Raw genomic sequence first — 16,806 nt, forward strand, 5'->3', positions numbered from 1 at the left:
GCTTAAATTAATTAAAAAAAATTTGATTTTATTATTTTTCATGTTCACCATTATTCAGTTATTTAAGTATCATGTTTTCGAAATCATTTAAAATTGATGTTAATTAATTAAATAACAAAATTAAATTCTAAATTGATAAATTTTCCCCCAAAATGTGATTTATAATAAATTTGCATTTATTGTGACTTAACAATATAATAGATAGTAAAGAATTTTCTTATCAATAGTTTAAATATATAAAGTGTAACGTGGTAGTAACAATTGTTGATGTTAAACATTTTTAACTAATCATTAATAAATAAATAAATAAGAATTCATAATAGTAATACAAAAAGCAAACAATTTTAATCTGATCATTGTTACTACCACCAGTAGATTCATCACAAAAATTCATCATCACATTTGTCTTTATGCATTGATAAATGAAAGAAAAAAAATTGTATGATGAAAATCTCTAGATAAATCGCAATGCAAAGCGGTACGATTTTATATAAAATACGTATTTTAATTAAGTCTTTATCGTATTTGTAGCTAGAAAACATCTTTTTATAAACATTTTCCCAAGCTCCTATAAGTTAGAAAAACAAATAGTGAAAAATATGTACGAAGTGATAAAGAAAATGATGAGAAAAAATGAGCATCCCGTCTAACTATATATAAAGAAATAAATAATCCTGAAAAATTGAGGCTTTTTTTTACTCGAATAATTAAAGATAATAATTAAAAATGAATCAATGATGTCAATAGAATAAATGTAAATATATAGGGTGTTGATTTCAAACGAGATAAATGAACAATACTGAGAGAAAAGCTCTCGATAAATTAAAAGATAAGAGTGCACCCGAGCACCAATCTGTTGACTTACTGCCTATACATCTTATATACTAAACAAATTAAAGATTGAACAAAGAAATACAATAAAAATGACAAAAGTAATGATTCATCAAACGACATAGTCTAATGGTAAATAATATTCAACCTCGTGTCCTAAGCTTAGCATTACTCGATGTATCCCTAATTACTTGCATAATATTGTTTTTTTACATTGTAAATATTTTAAAATAAATAATCGTTTTTATTCAATGATTTAATACTGTTGAAAAAGTGTACTGAGTCATGAAAGTTTTGTTGATACAAAAATTCTCGCTCAAACAATTTCAAATATTTTCTCTGTGATTGGTTATTTCATTGCTATTTCAATAACAGGATAAATTTACTGTGAGAATGTCTAAATTGAAAATACTTCCATTCAATTTGATAATATGTAGGAATTTTCGTACCAGTTAAATAATTAGAATGTAGTCAGTTAAACGAGTATTATTTTTTTACTTGGGAATATTCTGGGATTGGTGGTGGTGGCAACGATTCACTCGGATTACCCAACCAAACAGTCTTACTAAATCTTCCTTTTATCACAGGTGTTTGCCATTTATTCATTGATGGAACACTTACGACGGATTTCTCAGCGGACATTGTTGCAATAGCTACTGTCCTGAAAATAGAGAATAAGCGAACATGTAGAAAATATTTTAAAAGGGAAAACATTAATTTTGCATCTTAGAGAGAAATAAAATACAGTCACCATACATAATTAAAATTTTTCATATTCATATGTTTACTTGAAACATACTTTTTCTCATAGTTTTAACTCATCGTTTAATATTTATATTATTCAACAAATATCACAGTTTATGATTTTTACTTGCATGTAAACCATTAAATATTTTATTTGTCTCTGTAAAATAAATTATACTAAATAAGCTGACCGTCAGTAAATTTATATTTTGTAAAATAAATAAACACTATTAAAATATTTCAACAATAAGTTGAAGCCAAAAAAAAAATATGTTCAAAATTTATTGTTTCTTCGCTGCAAAAGGTGATAATTGAAGAAAAACTCCAAAATCAACAAAAAATATTTATTGTTATGTAAGTTACAGAAAAAATATTAAAATATCAATTTTTACAACTTAATCACGATTACATAATTGCCATTCAATGGAATTCCACTACAATATATTTATTTGTGTATTTCAAATGATATACATTAGAAGAAAAAAAAAACGTATAAAAAATTAAGTTGTACAAATTTAGTGCCAAGGAACTTGATTCGGATGACTAATAGATCCCAATTTATAATACCTGGTGGTTGATAATGGTAATTGTGTGCCTGTTGATTGTCCTGGTGGTGTGGCGTTCTGCGATACTTCAGCACTTAAAGTTGAAGTACCATCGCCTTTCAGTACTGCAACGCATTTCCAGTTATTAATGTAATTATCTTTCCACAATCGTACGCATCCATCATCCCCAGAACTTGCTAAAATTGTCCCCATTATATTCCAACAGACACGCCAAACTGTACAATAATGATCATCAAATTGTGCTGCTGTCGTTATCTCAAAACGTGAAAGGCCATTTTGTGCTGTATCTCTGTAAAAAAATTAAAAATAGTAGTAAAAAAAAATGTACACTTCAGGTAATCATATTTATCTTATTCACATGGTAGGAAATTTATTCCATTTAAAGTACTTACTGAATTGGTTTTAAAGTAATTATTCGCACGTCTTTGGTAGCGATTGCTAATGTGTGATAAGTTCTTCCCAAGTTTGGTGAGAACGCAATGTCGTGAACGGGCTCAACAACGTTAGATAGAGTTTCTGTTCTTGTCCACCGTCTGCTATTTTCCGAGTATTCGTAAATGAACACTTTACCACCAACCGAAGGATTTGTATCATCACTTCCAACTGCAATCATTGGTGGATGCAATCTGCAAAAGTTTACAAAGTTGTTACATTTTTTTTTTCAAATTTTCCAACTGATCGATTATGAAGGTAATATTTTTATGTGTAATATTCATAAACCCATCCGTTTATAACTTTATTAAACATTAAAGATTTTTTTATTTCGAAGAAAATATTCTTTCCCAACTGGACATTTAATTCTATTTTGAAGAATATTAAAAAGGTTCTCTTATGCAACTCTTTCAAGTGAGCTTTGGAGTATTCAACGAGTTAAAAACTTTTAAAAATATTTCAAAGTAGTAGAGCAACTGAAGTAAGTTCAGTCTACGGAAAGTTAATCATTAAGAGTAAATTTAATGAATAGCAAAATGCAAAAAAGTGAAATAACCAGAAATGATTTTATTTTTATAATTTAAAATAATTTTACCATAATTAAATTTAATTTTTTTCATCAGATTATAAGCTTTAAATTACTAATAGTTGTTCCAAGGTAATGTTAAATTTTTTATGCCCTAGAACACGCAATTATATTGAAAATGTAGGTCGAAGTATTTTTATATTATTAAAATTTGTGTATTAAATAACATGATTACTGTTAGTCAATTTGTTTTTACCGATATTATTTATATGTTTCTTTGGAACTTAACCCAATCTTGATTTAAGATCTAACAATACTATGTAAGTATTATTTATGGCACAGCCAATTCAATTTAAGCTCCACTTCAATGCTAGTATTTATTATTAATGTATTAATTTCTCGCGTATAGAGAAGTTAAATATACCCTCCACTGATTTAGATAATGGAATGATTATTTTAATTATTCAACATGAAGCTGTATTATATTTAATACACTGTTGGATTAATATAAAAAATAAAGTAATTATTACCGGTAATATCTTTAATCAAAAATAGCAATTTAACAAAAAATTTAAAAATTATATCATTTTTGAAGTGAAAATTAAAAACCGATTCATAAATAATGAAAAATAAATTAAATGTTACTATTGTGTTCGTGGAATATTTAAACGATATATCAGTTTCAAAAAGGCCAGCGAGAATGTGGGGTAAATGTAGCGATGAAAACGAAGGGGACATTGATTTATGTATTTACAGTAATTTTCGATGCCAGTGATAGAGATTAATTTTTTGAAAAAAATATTACGAATATAGTTCACGAATTTTGTGAAGAAATTGTTCCAATTCTATACTTAATTGATTAAATGATTAATTTATGTTTTAATGATTCATAGTGTTTCTTCTAAATCTGATCATAAATCGTAGCATACCTTGACAATGAGGGGTTCCATGATATACAGCTACACGCAAGCTTACAATTAATATCATGTTGAAGTGTCCACTGACTCAAGTTCATTACATCTGGAGCTTCATATATTCTAATAACTCCATCTGCACTGCAAGTTGCTAAAACCAATCCTAATGTCTTTGGACCAAACTTTACATCAGTGACAGATGTTCTGGAGTCCACTAAATTTGTACGTCTAATCCAATGGCGCATACCACGCTCTCCAGGACCTGCACTTCCTCCTACTATAAAAGAAATTAATTAATAAATAATAACTAATAATTAATTATTATCTTGAACTAATTAAATTAATCACACTAAAATTAATTTAATATTTAAATTGTTTAATTGTTTGTTAGTTATTAAAAAAAAAAAAAAAGATTTTCTATCAGCTTTTTTGAAATTAAAGTATTATTTGGAATTGATAATTAATGTTTAAAAATGATGGAAATAATAAGAAATCTACCAATTTCTTCCCAAACTGAAGCAGTACGATCAAAAGAACATGTGGCTAAAACTTGACCAAATTCGGGATGTGCCCAAGTTACTTTCCACACGGAACCACTGTGAGCTTTCCAGGATGCTGATAACCGCCAATTTCCATGTTCATCTTCATCCCAGACCTAAAAGCATAATATTTAAATGAAAAATTAAATTTTTATAATAAATTTTTAATATCATTATATTAAATCAATAATCAATCATTGTTGATGTTTACAATAAGTATATAAACAGCTCTAACCTTAACAAACTGGTCACTAGAACATGTTGCCATTCGCTGTCCATAATAGTCATATGCAATGTCATGAATTAAATCCTTATGTTCAGCATATAAATTATGAGCTTCAAACATTGTGATAATGATTTATTTTGTTAATTAATTGTCAAGAAATGAAAGTAAACATTGAGACCCCGATTGAGAGCACTCCGTAGTTGAGGTTAAGAGTTAAGTGGAGCGCTGGGGTATAATTAAAAGAAAGGCGGGAAAATAAAAGTACAGAAATAGAATCTGTTTACATTTGAACGGAATGATTGTATTATTTCATTGACCTGCATTGTTTACGTTTCAGTTGTCTCCATGATTGTTTCTATGATTTGTCTCCATTCTATCGAAATCTTCGTATGTAAAATAAATTAGAGTAATATTAATGGCGAATAATTCAAGCTCTTTTACTGGCGTAAGTAAATTTTGATTAAAAATACAATTGATTTTGATGATTAATTTCTTAAATATTTTATTGGTGAAATTTATTGTTACATTTCACGTTATCATTTTAGAAGAATACAAATGAATTATTTTTAAATTGATTTCAAATGAAATTTTTTTTTCAGCGTATGTTAAGACGTGCCTCCAACCGTATAAATTATTACAGTGCAGGAACAGCAGACAGCAATGATCATTTGAAGAGGAAATATAACATACTTTGTGCTATCGATGATAAATCAGGCCAGCAAAGAAACGATGGTAATTCAAAGGCTCCAACAAATCCACAATCCAATGTCAAGACAATGAAGATTGAAACGGAAGGAAACAACGAGTCTGTAATAACTTCGCTCCCGGCAACGATCGATGACCTGAATGTAGACATAGCAGCACTAGGAATTCAGGAAACTCCAACTCTCAATACTCGAGAGGTCATCAAAATGTGTAGTCGAATTTATCCAATCTTAGCTGACATCAAGTTCGAACCTTCTCCACATCTTATTGATGATAATAAAGATAATGAGAATTTTCGTAAACTCATCCCTAAAAATCCAGAAGAAATTTTTCAGACACCACCTAAACCTCCACGTCGTGTTGGAAAACCAAATTTGGAATCAACAAGAAAAGGATCTCCTAAAAATGTAAATAAAGCTAACAGTAATCAAAATTCGCCTCAGGTAGAATGCACTATTTCACCAATTACTATTGAAAATAGTCCAATGACACAAGAACAACTAGTAGGCCGGCCAATTATAATAAAATGTCCTACTGGAATTGAAAATTTTTTACATAATCCTGTAGAACCTGAGCTATTGTGTAAAAGTACAATATCTAATGGAAACGCTCAAGATGTATCAAATCCTCGTTTGAATGTTTCTGATTCCATCTCAGAGATTCCAACACCTCTTTACAGAAAAATTAAACAATTATTAATTCGTTATGGTCGAGGAGCAAGAGATGAATGTGTTGTACCTCAACAACAAGATAATCAAGCTCTTGATAGAACTTTTGATCGTACAACTAAATTTTATCGATCATTATCCCAACGAATTAAAAGAAGACTTCGAACTGCAATGATTAGAGAAAGAGTCATACAGAATCCCACAGACCAATTTGATTACTCTCTACCAAAAGATGAATCCAAAAGAGAACAAGCTAAAGATCTCCTTACAAAAGTTCAAATTCAACAGACTATCATAAATCAAACGAGTAAAGCATTAGAATTATGCCAATCATTAAAAGAATTTATGGCAAGTACTGAAGAAGTAGAGTCACAACGATTTCTCTTAGTTGCTGAACTAAGAAGACGAGTGTTACTTAATAAACTTAAATCTCTGAGTTATGTAGATGATAAAAGAGTATACAATATAGAAAATTCCACTTATAGATGTGCCAAAGTGAGCATAAGAAATATTAGATTGACTCTTAAAAAATGTTTATACCGAGAACCTGAACCAGGAGAAATTCAGGAATGGTATTTAGCTACTATTATTGAAGGAACAACTGTATGGGCAAGTTCTGCAGTACCTTGTCCTATCAATAGCTATACTTTAGACTTTCCAGAATTTGGATGTGTTATGGATAATCTTACTCCTAATTTTAAGGTAGTAATAGAAATATATGTATTAAGACTGACCACTGGAATTCCTTATGGTCATGAAATTAAGTATCACCTGGAAGAAGAGACAAAAAATATTACTTGTCCCACTCCTAAAAAACTATTGAAAAGAGTTGAACGTCCGACGACACCAAGAACAGGTCCAGTTGTTTTATCTTCATCTTTTAAAGTTACAGGATATACAGAATTTTATCTTCGTGATTTATCATTATCATCTCCATGGCCTTTAGAAGAAGTTCCACCAGATTCAATTCTTTTAGGTACTATTGACCTTGAGTTGAATTGTAATCTTCACTATAGCATTGAACATCAAGGCTTTGTAACTCAGGGAAATGAGTGTGGTGGTCTTATAGCTTGGAATAGAAGATGGTGTATTTTGAAAAGCCATACACTACTGTTTTGGAATTATCCTGAAGATCAAGAAAATAAAATGCCAATGATGGTAATCAATTTGATGCATTGTGTCTCTGAACAGATATCTCCTGCTCACAGATCGCTATGTGCCAAACCGAGAACCCTTCTTATTGAAACATTAAGAGTTCAACATCCTGATGATACAAATAATTTGATGATGGAATGTCATCAATCTTTTACAATTATCAAGTATGGTTTCTCTATTTTCTACATTATTCTTTTTTAGTTAATATCAACTAAATTAATTGATTGATACTTTTTTAGGCATCTTTTATCTTTTGACAGTACACGAGAACTTGTTGATTGGATGTCAAAACTGAATCATATATTATCTATTTTGCGAGAATGGAATTTTACAAGTACGTTACGAGTTATCCATCCCCCTACTTCACCACCCATGGTTTCTGAACTATAGAAATCACTTTTATATATATTTGAATGATTTTGTCATGATATATTTTTTTTTTTATTGTATTCGATTGAAAATTAACTATTTTCATTTAATTATCAACAATAATTTGATAACGAAATTAATTAATTTCCACATTGTTTTGATGAACATATGAAATGCATAGTATAGTTCTTTTTGCTTTCGTAATAGTTTATAATTAATGTCTTAACTATATTTTTTCACAATAAAGAACTATCATAAATTCAATGGTTGGCATAGGCTGAATTTTAAAAATTCTCTAATTGGAGTTCACCCTACTATTTCCTAACCTCTTAGCATGAGTGCATGTTTACATTTAATTAAATGTCAGAAATGAAACGATAAATAACAAATTGACTGTTTTAGCATACGTATTTAATCATTAATATATATTATTATAATAAATATTGATAAAGAGAATGGTTGACACGTGGAAAATTATAAAAAAAGAATTAACTACACAATTTTATTCTGTAAATGACACCTGGTTAAGAGACTGTGTTGATTATTACCAATCTGAGCACAGCGATGTAAGTTTATTTAAATGCAGTTTTTATTTTATTATTTTAACATAAATCCAAGTGATCATCAATTAATGTTATTATGGAAAAAAATTAATTTATTGATCATGTAGGCAACAAACGCTGAAATATTAGCATTTGTAATATCTCAGTGGCAGTTAAGTGACTTGAGGGAAATAAATAACGAAAATGGATGTTTACCTAAAAATTTGAGTCAACAAAAACTTACTACTTTGTCAGGAACATATATATTACAAGTAAAGTTTATTATTTATTTTCACATAAATTGTCAGTAATTATTTTTATCTCATAATTATGAAAATATACCAATTGTGGTTGTTGTCATTTATAGATTGAAAAAGGATACGATATATCAACATCGAAATATAAACAATTAGAAAAAATTCGAAATGCAACTAATGAAAATACTCAAGTTAATGAAACTGATAAAAATGCTCCTTGGGAACCAAAAGGAAAACGGATGATGAACTTATATTTAACTGATGGGATTCAGGATGTTACAGCTATCGAATATCAACCAATTAAATTCTTAAAAGTAAGTCAATTATGGGAACATAATATTCTTGATGTTATTCTTAAATACTTTGTTTTATGTAGGATCTAATATTACCTGGTTTAAAAATAATGATTAAAGGACCAGTTACTTGTAGAAGAGGTGTGTTTTTATTGCATGAAAAAAACTGCTGTGAAATCGGAGGAGAAGTAGAAAATTTATTGATCAAGAATGCAACAGAAAATGTTTTAGCTAGAGCTCTGTAAGTTTAGTGTATTGAATTTAGTTACTAGCTTATTTTATTAATTATGACAAAATAATTATTGCGGTAAATAACTTTATTTCTTGAAACAGAGATCTTGTTGAAAATCCTGATCCTTATCAAGATAATATTGCTACTGATGAAGATAAAAAACATAAGGAGGAATTTGATGATGAATTCATGGATATTGACTTAGACGAGCTAGATAAAATCGAAAATGTTGATAACAATAAAAAACCCACTAATAAAAACATCAGTATGACAAGTAAAGATAAAAAACGTGATAGTATGATGCTCAATAGTCTTCCAGTATGCTTTGATTCAATACCAGAAAAAAAAACCGAAATAGATGAAGATGATGAGCTAATTCAGATGATTGATGAGACCAATTTTACTGTAATTGATCAAGATAGGGAAAATGATCAATTAGATGATAAAATTACAGAACAAAATGATGAGGAAATAATGGATGATTTTAATTTTGATCCAGATTTTCCAATTGAATTAGAAATGGAAGATTTCGAAATTGCTTCAGCAATGAAAGAAAAATGTAATTATTCAAACAATACAAATAATGATCGGGAAGTAATGCCAAAAAAGACTACCCCTAATGCATTATCAAATTCTAACACATTCTCTAAAGACAAAATTACTCAAGCATTAAATACTGTTAAGAAAGCAAGTGAAACAAATGTAAAACCAACAGCAGTTTTTTCTCATAATGATAGAAAGGCTACAAATGCACCCAATTCATCATCAGGTTCATTGAACAATAAACTACCAGTAATTATTATTCAATTTATTATTATTGATGAATATTTATGATTGATTATTCTTTTCAAATGGGCTTATTATTTTTAGATAGCAAAACCAACTTTTGTTCAAAATACACCATCACCAGCGAAGACTCCTAAATCTGTACGTAAACCGGAATCTTCCAAATTTGATTCCGGAAATAATCAAAAAATTACCGCTTTTATTACAAAGACTGATACACCAGATAAGCCAAGTTCTCAACCATTGCAAAAAAAATACGACTCTATAAAAGACATTCTAAAACTTATGCCAGTTGATAAGTCGATAATCAAAATAATAAAAGGAACAGTTAAATCAATGAAAAAACTTGAAAAAAAAGAACAAAATTGGTATTTAGAAGGAACTATCTCCGATGATAGCGGAAGTATTGACATCTGCTTTTCTTCTCAGGTAAATATTTATCAATTTAATCTTTTAATCCTTCATTCAATATCATCATAAGTAGGTTAATTTAATTATTTATGATAATGTAATTATTTGCAGGTACTAGAGAAAATAGTTGGATTATCAGTTATAGAATTTTCTAGACGAAAGAAATTAATTAAGACTGATCCAGGAGTTGAACAAGAATTGAGAACGGTATTAAACTGAATGAAATTTTTTTTATTATTTTTTATTTGAAAATTCATCGGATTTTATATTACAGGCATTACGTAAAGCTGAAGCAACGATTAGTAAATTGGATGGTTTATTGCATCTTGAGTTATTACCCAATGGATCAAAAGCAAGAATCGTTCAGATTCCGTAATCTCACTTAAAATAATAAAGTTCAACAAAGTATTCATGTAAAGTAAAAAATATTTTTATCCAATAAATACATTATTTCATGAAAAAACTTCTAAATGATATTATTATTTTATTTAACCGGTTTTTAATGATTTAAATCCCAATAGTGTTCAACATAATTGCCATCTTCAGTACCCCATCGTACTTTGCCTTGAAATCTTTTATTTTCCATGTCTTGAGTTTCAAAACGTTGCTCCCATTGCCTAGGATCTTCAAAAACATGGCCAAATGATATTTTCATTGGTGATGGTTGTTCAACATAAATATCTCTACAAAAGATGATATCAACCATATATTTTATTTAGAGTAATTGAAAGTTAAATTTATTCTATAAATTTTATACTTAACATAAAACTCACTGGAAATATTGTTTGTTTTTTATAATTCGTTCCCTAAGTGGTAAATCATCATTCATGTGTCTGCGATACATATGTTTTACATCTAAATAAATAAAAAAACCAACATATAATTTTAAACATTTTATTTATGACTCAGTTGATTAATATTAAATGACATTAACGACACCAATATATTTAATTTTCTAAATTAAAACCTTTAACTCTTGCAGAACATTCACCAGTTATACAGCAAACATTTAATACAAAAGAGATCATGACTAATAACTTCAACAGATCCATATTAACTCAACGAATAAACTTTACTATTAATCTGTTAACTTACAAACTGATTAAAAACTCTAGAGACTTGAATTCACAGCCAAGCCAATGTCAATATTTTTTTTGGGCACTTTCTTTATTCAGTTACGCTTCAGAAAGTATGCTAACTTTCATTAGTGAAAATAATTGTTCAGAAAGTGTTATTTATATTTTAATACACAAAACTATTATTACATTTATAAATTATTACGTGTAATGATATTTTAAATATACATAAAATGATCAAATGCACAATAAAAGGAAAAAATATTATGAAATTATTTATCAAATGAATAGCTATTTTTAGCGCATTTCATCATTGACTGCAAGAGTTTAATAAATCCAGTATCTTTAGGTTTTTCCAAGCCTCGTAATACTCGATTTTTCATTACAGCAACAAATTCGCGATTACTGAGTTGTCCATCCACTGTAAAAATATTTATTATTTAATAATTATGAAAATTGGTTCAATTTGTAAAAAATCATCAACTTACTATTCTCATCGAAGATTGTATAAACAACTTGAATAACATGATCACTTAAATCTACATGAGCAACCGTTTTAGCAACATGCTTCAGAGTAGCTTGATCAATCGAAGCTCCTGCGATATGGTAAAATGTCAATGCAGTATCAACATCATTTATATTATTTAAGAAGTGGAAGAATTTCAAATAATCATCTTTGTTTACTCCTTTCGCATTTTCTTTAAATGTTTTCTTCACTCTCTTTATCATTTTTGTCTTTTTATGCTCAGGATAACCAGCGTATGCCAACAGTAATTCGGTAAAATCTATTTCACTAATGTTTCCATTAGTATCGGGATTGCGACGTTCAAACTAAAAATGTAAAAGAATGAATAAATTAACAATGTCATAGTAAAAGTAAAAATAGAGAATTAAAACTGAATATTATTTACTTCAAGGTTCAATATTTCTTTTTGGAGTTGTTCTTGAAAATCGAGGAATTTTTCTATTGTTAATTTATTTTCCATGTTCGGTCCAAAAAAATATGTAGTCAAAGCTGAGTTTACACCTTTATAAGTATTACCAGTGCTTGCATGATCACGATGACGATTTCCAATGCTTGTTTGTTGTCTAATTAATGTTGCTACTTTGCTAAATTCTTCTGAATCAACATCTCCATCTCCATTAAAGTCGAACATGCGAAAAGCAATCTCAAAATGTCTTTTCGAAGCTACAATTTCAATAATTAAATGAGCAGCTTTTATATTAAATCTATTTATAATAATATTGATTATTAATCTTACTTGATAACACTGTGAGCAAGAAAATATAGTCTGAAAAAGATATAAGACCTGCACTGCCAAGTTTGTAGAAAATACTATCTTCATCCAATTCCAAATCTAATTTATTGTGAATATTCTGCAAAGTAATAAAATTTAAATGAGTGACTTTAAATTTGCTTCAAAGTTATTTCGTTATTTACCTTCGGATCAAATTTTTTGTATTGATCTAAACCCAAACCTACAGAGAAATAAAATTATAATATTATATTTGTTTAAATTAATTTTACATACAGAAACATTTGATATAAAATTAATTCAAATACTAAAAAGCTTTCAATGACATACAATACTCTATTCAGAGAATATTTAAATACTTCAATATAAAAAAAAATAATCATTCTTGGTATGTCAAATAAAAAAGGAAAAGGATTGCATTTTGGTCAAGGTTCACATGCAAATATATTTACAATAGCTGTATCACAGAATAAATAATATAAAATAGAAAAATCATGGATACGGACAAATTACCCTCAGGTTGTTTAACACCGGGTGTCATTGACCTCAAGAAGTCATCAGGCGTCATAAATATCTCATGAGTATCATTAACAGTTACTTGGAGAGTTGCAAAATACCGAAATACTTTATCTGGCGTTGAGTAATGACGTATTCGATTTTCATACTCGATTATCTTGGTTAATAAGGTTCAAGTTGAAATCCATGTGTTAGTGCATGCAAATAAATTACCAAAGGTAACCACAAAATTATAAACATTATTTAAAATATCACACAAGTTAGTAAGTGAAATTGTTAATGAATAATGATGACGACTAACAATTAACTAGCCTTTACAATAAATATTTAGCATAATTACAATACGGGTGTAAAACTATAAGATTGCAAGTTGGAAGTAGTTAATCACACTTGGTTATTATTCACAAAAGTTTATCGTTATAGAGAATTATTTATAAAGATCTTGACTGATTTTTATTTTTAAAAAATTTACCATCTGGTTGTTGCATGCCAGGAGTAATGGCTCTTAAGAAATCATCTGGAGTCATGTAGATTTCTGTACCTTCCAAACTCGTAACCTTGACTGTCGCGAAATAACGAAAAATTTTGTCTGGAGTAGAATATGCCCTCATCCTATTTTCATACTCAATTATCTAAATTAAATAAATGTTTTTAATGGAAAAAAAACAATGATAAATGAATGCGTAATAATAAATATGCCAATAGAAGAAAATTATTATATGAATTATTATTTACGATCAGATAATCTGTGATTTCAATAAACTAAGTGAAATAATTCTCTTTATTCACCTTTCGATCTCGAAATCCAACTTTTTGTTTTTTCTTTTTCTTTTTTTTATGTTCTCCAGATTCAACATGATCTACTGAAGAATTCGATTCATTATCATCAGATTCTTCGGTTAACATTTCTGCAGCATCAACTCTTGGAAAAAACTTCATTTTAAGGCTAAAAAAAATTTATTTGCATACATAATTATCTACCAAATCATTGTTTGTCTACTCAAGTTACAAATTTAACTTAAAAATTATTAATTACTTACTATCTCCAATCTAGAAAACAAGCAATAAGGCATATTGTGAGAAACCCCACATGTTTTGTATAATGAGAAGGTATTCTTTCATTATCGCCATGGCCGAAATTTTTGAATTTCCGAACTTGTTGAACCATTAATGGTTGATTTTGGTTTGGTTTTAAAACTCGGGCTCTTCTACTTGTTTCCATTTTTATGATATTTGTCGCAAAAATTGCGTATCTTCTGTTTAACAACATCTTGCTGCCTTTTATTCTAAAAATAACAGTGGTCTTAACTGTTCGAACGAAAGTAATGTTTTGAATTCCAAAAGGAGCAAAGAGAAAATATTAATTTTTTTTATTTATTAAAAATAATCACATAAATAAAAATATGTTAATTTTTGGTTTGAATAAGTTGAAAATAATTTTAGATTTCTTAAGTAATGTTTCAATAATAAAATTAACTCATTAACTTACTGACTTAGGAGAATAAATTTATTTATAGTATTTAGATTTGATTTAGAAGAAATTTCTAGGTGATACTGAATTCTTCAATAAATTCACAATTCACTGTGTATGATTAAAAAAGCTTATTTATCCACTCTGATTACCCTTTCACTTGTATGTTTTTTCAAATTTGTTTAAACTTTATACACATTTTCATTTCTACGTCATATTAATTGCTCCGCCCTACTTTATACGTTTTATTTCGTTTATTTTTATCATTTTTTTTTTGGTAACAGGCACAAATACAATGGCTTGGCTACAAATTCTTTCGAGTTGAGCACCACTGTGGAAACGTTCACATGACGCCATCATGCGGTAGACATGTTGACTTTAAAATAGTCATGAAAACTACCGACAGGGGGAGGTAGCGTGGAAATGTTCGTTTACGCGCGTAAATCCTGCAAACAATAACCTTTTTATCAATAAAAAATTGGAAGAGAAGTTTTTTATAGAATTTGTCGAACAATTGAGATTCTTTTATCTTTACAATGCCAGTAATAGAACGTTATTCCGATAAATTTCCTTTAGAAAAAAATAATTGTGTTCCGTCTTTCGAAAGAAAAGCTATCGAACACAAAGATCTAAGTGTCAGTTTTGTACCGAAATCTAAAGATTTTTCTAAACAATTCTTCCATGTGTATTTGAGTAGGCTTCAAAAATTGCGACCTATTCTAGCTGAAAAAGCTTCGAAAAAATGGAGTAATTATTTTGTCATTAATATTATTAAATGATATGTTTTATCTTTAAGGAGCATCGAGATTAAAAAAATTTTTACTTTGTTTAGATAATGTTCAAATATTGAAACTGCCAGAGCTAGAAAATTTTGAAAATCAACAATGTATTGTTATTGGAACCTTATTTAAACATCAAATGTGGAAACCATCAATTCTTCGTGATTTAAATGAAGAAACTCAAGACTCAACCAACATTCCAGAGAAACGTACTTGTTATGATAGTGAAAAAGATGTGGCATACCTGGAGGATGAAATCCTGCGAATTAAGATTATTGGTGATAAAGTAAATATTTCTGAAATCGTGACTGGAGTTGTATGTGCAGTATTAGGAAAAACAACAAGCGATGGATCATTTGAAGTAATGGAAAATTTTTAAATATATCTAAAAACATTGAATTTTATATTTCATTATTGTTATTCATTTAAATTCTAGGTGGAAGACTGGTGCTTTCCAGGGTGTCCATTACAGCAAAATGAACTTACTCCATTACCAGGAAAGCTTTTATTGCTTTCTAGTCTCGATTTTGCTACGAATACGAATACTCTATCCATTGAACTATTGATTGAATGGTTGAGTGGAATGGCAGGAACAGTAGATGCTCAAGAAAATGCTGCATCGGTCGTAAATCTTTTAATAGCTGGAAATAGTATTAAATCTGCGGAAGATGATATTCGAATAAGTAAAGGATTAATGGAAGCTAGAGCACAAGAGACGGCAATAGCACGAGAAATATCAGCGGCAGTAACTCAACTGGATAAATTTTTAAGCCAATTGGGAAATGATTGTTGTATTACTTTAATGCCTGGTCAATATGATCCGACGAATGTAATGGTACCTCAAAAACCGATTCATCCTTTGATGTTACGAGAATCCCGTAAATTCGAAAACATCAAGGGTGTCGGTAATCCATGGATGGGAATGATTGGAAATCGATTCGTTTGTGGATCAAGTGGTCAGCCAATTGAAGATATTTTACGAGTGAGTGGAGAAACTGAAGTCACCCCTATCGAATGGCTTGAAAGGACTCTTAATTGGCGTCAATTCTGTCCTACTGCACCGGACACTCTTCCATCACATCCCTACAATGAAGAAGACCTTTTAGTTATGCATGAATGCCCAGACATTTATTTCGTGGGAAATATGCAACGATTCGAAACTAAATTATTTAAAGGCAAGTAAATATTAACATTAAATAAGTTTGACTTTTTTTTCATTAATTCATTCCATTTTTAGGTCCTGAAGGACAAACGGTCAGACTTGTATGTATTCCCAAGTTCTCTAAAACTTCTACAGCTGTTCTTGTAGATTTGAATACTCTTAGTGTTACACCAATATCATTTGGAGTTACTCAGTAATATTTCATTGTAATGTTAATGTGCTTTATATACGAAATATATTTTTACACATTTTAAAATAAAAATTGTTTCAAGTATTTTTAAACAGCAAATGAAGTCATTGAATCGATATGTTAGACAAAAAATATATGAAAAACAAAAGAGATAAGTGTC

At 28.9% G+C, this 16,806-nt stretch overlaps 6 protein-coding genes across 7 annotated transcripts; 3 read left to right on the forward strand and 3 right to left on the reverse strand.

The window, feature by feature from the left end:
* Nucleotides 1-130: 130 nt before the first annotated feature.
* On the reverse strand, nucleotides 131-5,014 carry Nup44A (nuclear pore complex protein Nup44A). 2 transcript variants are annotated; one of them, XM_035084700.1, is made up of 6 exons: nucleotides 4,788-4,916; nucleotides 4,512-4,668; nucleotides 4,029-4,290; nucleotides 2,534-2,767; nucleotides 2,143-2,430; nucleotides 131-1,492 (listed from the first exon to the last, which is right to left on the reverse strand). In XM_035084700.1, exons 1-6 carry the CDS (start codon nucleotides 4,896-4,898, stop codon nucleotides 1,318-1,320), a joined length of 1,227 nt encoding a protein of 408 aa, XP_034940591.1. In that variant the 5' UTR covers nucleotides 4,899-4,916; the 3' UTR covers nucleotides 131-1,317. The 2 variants fall into 2 exon arrangements, with proteins under 2 accessions (XP_034940591.1, XP_034940590.1); XM_035084699.1 differs by lacking the exon at nucleotides 131-1,492 and having other exon boundaries at nucleotides 1,906-2,430; nucleotides 4,788-5,014.
* Nucleotides 5,015-5,084: 70 nt separating this feature from the next.
* Nucleotides 5,085-7,846, forward strand: LOC118067770 (anillin-like). Its single transcript, XM_035084698.1, has 3 exons — nucleotides 5,085-5,223; nucleotides 5,378-7,470; nucleotides 7,546-7,846. The coding sequence occupies exons 1-3, from the start codon at nucleotides 5,194-5,196 to the stop codon at nucleotides 7,694-7,696; spliced, it is 2,274 nt and encodes a 757-aa protein (XP_034940589.1). The 5' UTR covers nucleotides 5,085-5,193; the 3' UTR covers nucleotides 7,697-7,846.
* A 158-nt stretch (nucleotides 7,847-8,004) lies between these two features.
* LOC118067829 (recQ-mediated genome instability protein 1-like) lies at nucleotides 8,005-10,659 on the forward strand. Its single transcript, XM_035084798.1, has 8 exons — nucleotides 8,005-8,241; nucleotides 8,346-8,489; nucleotides 8,585-8,788; nucleotides 8,851-9,008; nucleotides 9,101-9,791; nucleotides 9,870-10,214; nucleotides 10,308-10,403; nucleotides 10,471-10,659. Exons 1-8 carry the CDS (start codon nucleotides 8,131-8,133, stop codon nucleotides 10,570-10,572), a joined length of 1,851 nt encoding a protein of 616 aa, XP_034940689.1. The 5' UTR covers nucleotides 8,005-8,130; the 3' UTR covers nucleotides 10,573-10,659.
* Nucleotides 10,413-11,293, reverse strand: LOC118067832 (uncharacterized). Its single transcript, XM_035084801.1, has 3 exons — nucleotides 11,164-11,293; nucleotides 10,970-11,051; nucleotides 10,413-10,879 (listed from the first exon to the last, which is right to left on the reverse strand). The coding sequence occupies exons 1-3, from the start codon at nucleotides 11,246-11,248 to the stop codon at nucleotides 10,696-10,698; spliced, it is 351 nt and encodes a 116-aa protein (XP_034940692.1). The 5' UTR covers nucleotides 11,249-11,293; the 3' UTR covers nucleotides 10,413-10,695.
* Nucleotides 11,077-14,830, reverse strand: MICU1 (Mitochondrial calcium uptake 1). Its single transcript, XM_035084799.1, has 9 exons — nucleotides 14,534-14,830; nucleotides 14,085-14,330; nucleotides 13,834-13,990; nucleotides 13,517-13,676; nucleotides 12,714-12,751; nucleotides 12,535-12,649; nucleotides 12,184-12,461; nucleotides 11,761-12,103; nucleotides 11,077-11,693 (listed from the first exon to the last, which is right to left on the reverse strand). Exons 2-9 carry the CDS (start codon nucleotides 14,312-14,314, stop codon nucleotides 11,545-11,547), a joined length of 1,470 nt encoding a protein of 489 aa, XP_034940690.1. The 5' UTR covers nucleotides 14,315-14,330; nucleotides 14,534-14,830; the 3' UTR covers nucleotides 11,077-11,544.
* Nucleotides 14,831-14,927: 97 nt separating this feature from the next.
* On the forward strand, nucleotides 14,928-16,718 carry LOC118067831 (DNA polymerase delta subunit 2-like). The gene is made up of 4 exons (XM_035084800.1): nucleotides 14,928-15,262; nucleotides 15,348-15,655; nucleotides 15,731-16,469; nucleotides 16,532-16,718. The coding sequence occupies exons 1-4, from the start codon at nucleotides 15,052-15,054 to the stop codon at nucleotides 16,651-16,653; spliced, it is 1,380 nt and encodes a 459-aa protein (XP_034940691.1). The 5' UTR covers nucleotides 14,928-15,051; the 3' UTR covers nucleotides 16,654-16,718.
* The last annotated feature ends 88 nt before the right edge of the window (nucleotides 16,719-16,806 follow it).

The sequence above is a fragment of the Chelonus insularis genome, unplaced genomic scaffold (genome assembly GCF_013357705.1).
Source record: "Chelonus insularis isolate UGA/USDA-ARS -01 unplaced genomic scaffold, ASM1335770v1 contig_397_pilon, whole genome shotgun sequence".
Taxonomy (NCBI): domain Eukaryota; kingdom Metazoa; phylum Arthropoda; class Insecta; order Hymenoptera; family Braconidae; genus Chelonus; species Chelonus insularis.

What these genes read in the sequence shown, in the direction of transcription:
- Nup44A (XM_035084700.1), bottom strand. Translation starts at nt 4,898, where the DNA reads ATGTTTGAAGCTCATAATTTATATGCTGAACATAAGGATTTAATTCAT. An exon ending in TTCAGTTTGGGAAGAAATTG is followed by an intron (nt 4,291 to 4,511) that starts GTAGATTTCTTA and finishes TTTCTTTTATAG; the next exon opens with TAGGAGGAAGTGCAGGTCCT. An exon ending in TTACCATTATCAACCACCAG is followed by an intron (nt 1,493 to 2,142) that starts GTATTATAAATT and finishes CTCTATTTTCAG; the next exon opens with GACAGTAGCTATTGCAACAA.
- LOC118067770 (XM_035084698.1), top strand. Translation starts at nt 5,194, where the DNA reads ATGGCGAATAATTCAAGCTCTTTTACTGGC. An exon ending in ATTCAAGCTCTTTTACTGGC is followed by an intron (nt 5,224 to 5,377) that starts GTAAGTAAATTT and finishes TTTTTTTTTCAG; the next exon opens with CGTATGTTAAGACGTGCCTC. An exon ending in CAATCTTTTACAATTATCAA is followed by an intron (nt 7,471 to 7,545) that starts GTATGGTTTCTC and finishes ATACTTTTTTAG; the next exon opens with GCATCTTTTATCTTTTGACA.
- LOC118067829 (XM_035084798.1), top strand. Translation starts at nt 8,131, where the DNA reads ATGGTTGACACGTGGAAAATTATAAAAAAAGAATTAACTACACAATTT. An exon ending in AACCAATTAAATTCTTAAAA is followed by an intron (nt 8,789 to 8,850) that starts GTAAGTCAATTA and finishes TGTTTTATGTAG; the next exon opens with GATCTAATATTACCTGGTTT. An exon ending in AATGTTTTAGCTAGAGCTCT is followed by an intron (nt 9,009 to 9,100) that starts GTAAGTTTAGTG and finishes TTCTTGAAACAG; the next exon opens with AGATCTTGTTGAAAATCCTG.
- LOC118067832 (XM_035084801.1), bottom strand. Translation starts at nt 11,248, where the DNA reads ATGGATCTGTTGAAGTTATTAGTCATGATCTCTTTTGTATTAAATGTT. An exon ending in ATGTTCTGCAAGAGTTAAAG is followed by an intron (nt 11,052 to 11,163) that starts GTTTTAATTTAG and finishes TTATTTATTTAG; the next exon opens with ATGTAAAACATATGTATCGC. An exon ending in AAAAACAAACAATATTTCCA is followed by an intron (nt 10,880 to 10,969) that starts GTGAGTTTTATG and finishes CATCTTTTGTAG; the next exon opens with AGATATTTATGTTGAACAAC.
- MICU1 (XM_035084799.1), bottom strand. Translation starts at nt 14,314, where the DNA reads ATGTTGTTAAACAGAAGATACGCAATTTTTGCGACAAATATCATAAAA. An exon ending in TGTTTTCTAGATTGGAGATA is followed by an intron (nt 13,991 to 14,084) that starts GTAAGTAATTAA and finishes AATTTTTTTTAG; the next exon opens with CCTTAAAATGAAGTTTTTTC. An exon ending in CTTGCTCACAGTGTTATCAA is followed by an intron (nt 12,462 to 12,534) that starts GTAAGATTAATA and finishes TTGAAATTGTAG; the next exon opens with CTTCGAAAAGACATTTTGAG.
- LOC118067831 (XM_035084800.1), top strand. Translation starts at nt 15,052, where the DNA reads ATGCCAGTAATAGAACGTTATTCCGATAAATTTCCTTTAGAAAAAAAT. An exon ending in AAAAGCTTCGAAAAAATGGA is followed by an intron (nt 15,263 to 15,347) that starts GTAATTATTTTG and finishes TACTTTGTTTAG; the next exon opens with ATAATGTTCAAATATTGAAA. An exon ending in CGAAACTAAATTATTTAAAG is followed by an intron (nt 16,470 to 16,531) that starts GCAAGTAAATAT and finishes TTCCATTTTTAG; the next exon opens with GTCCTGAAGGACAAACGGTC.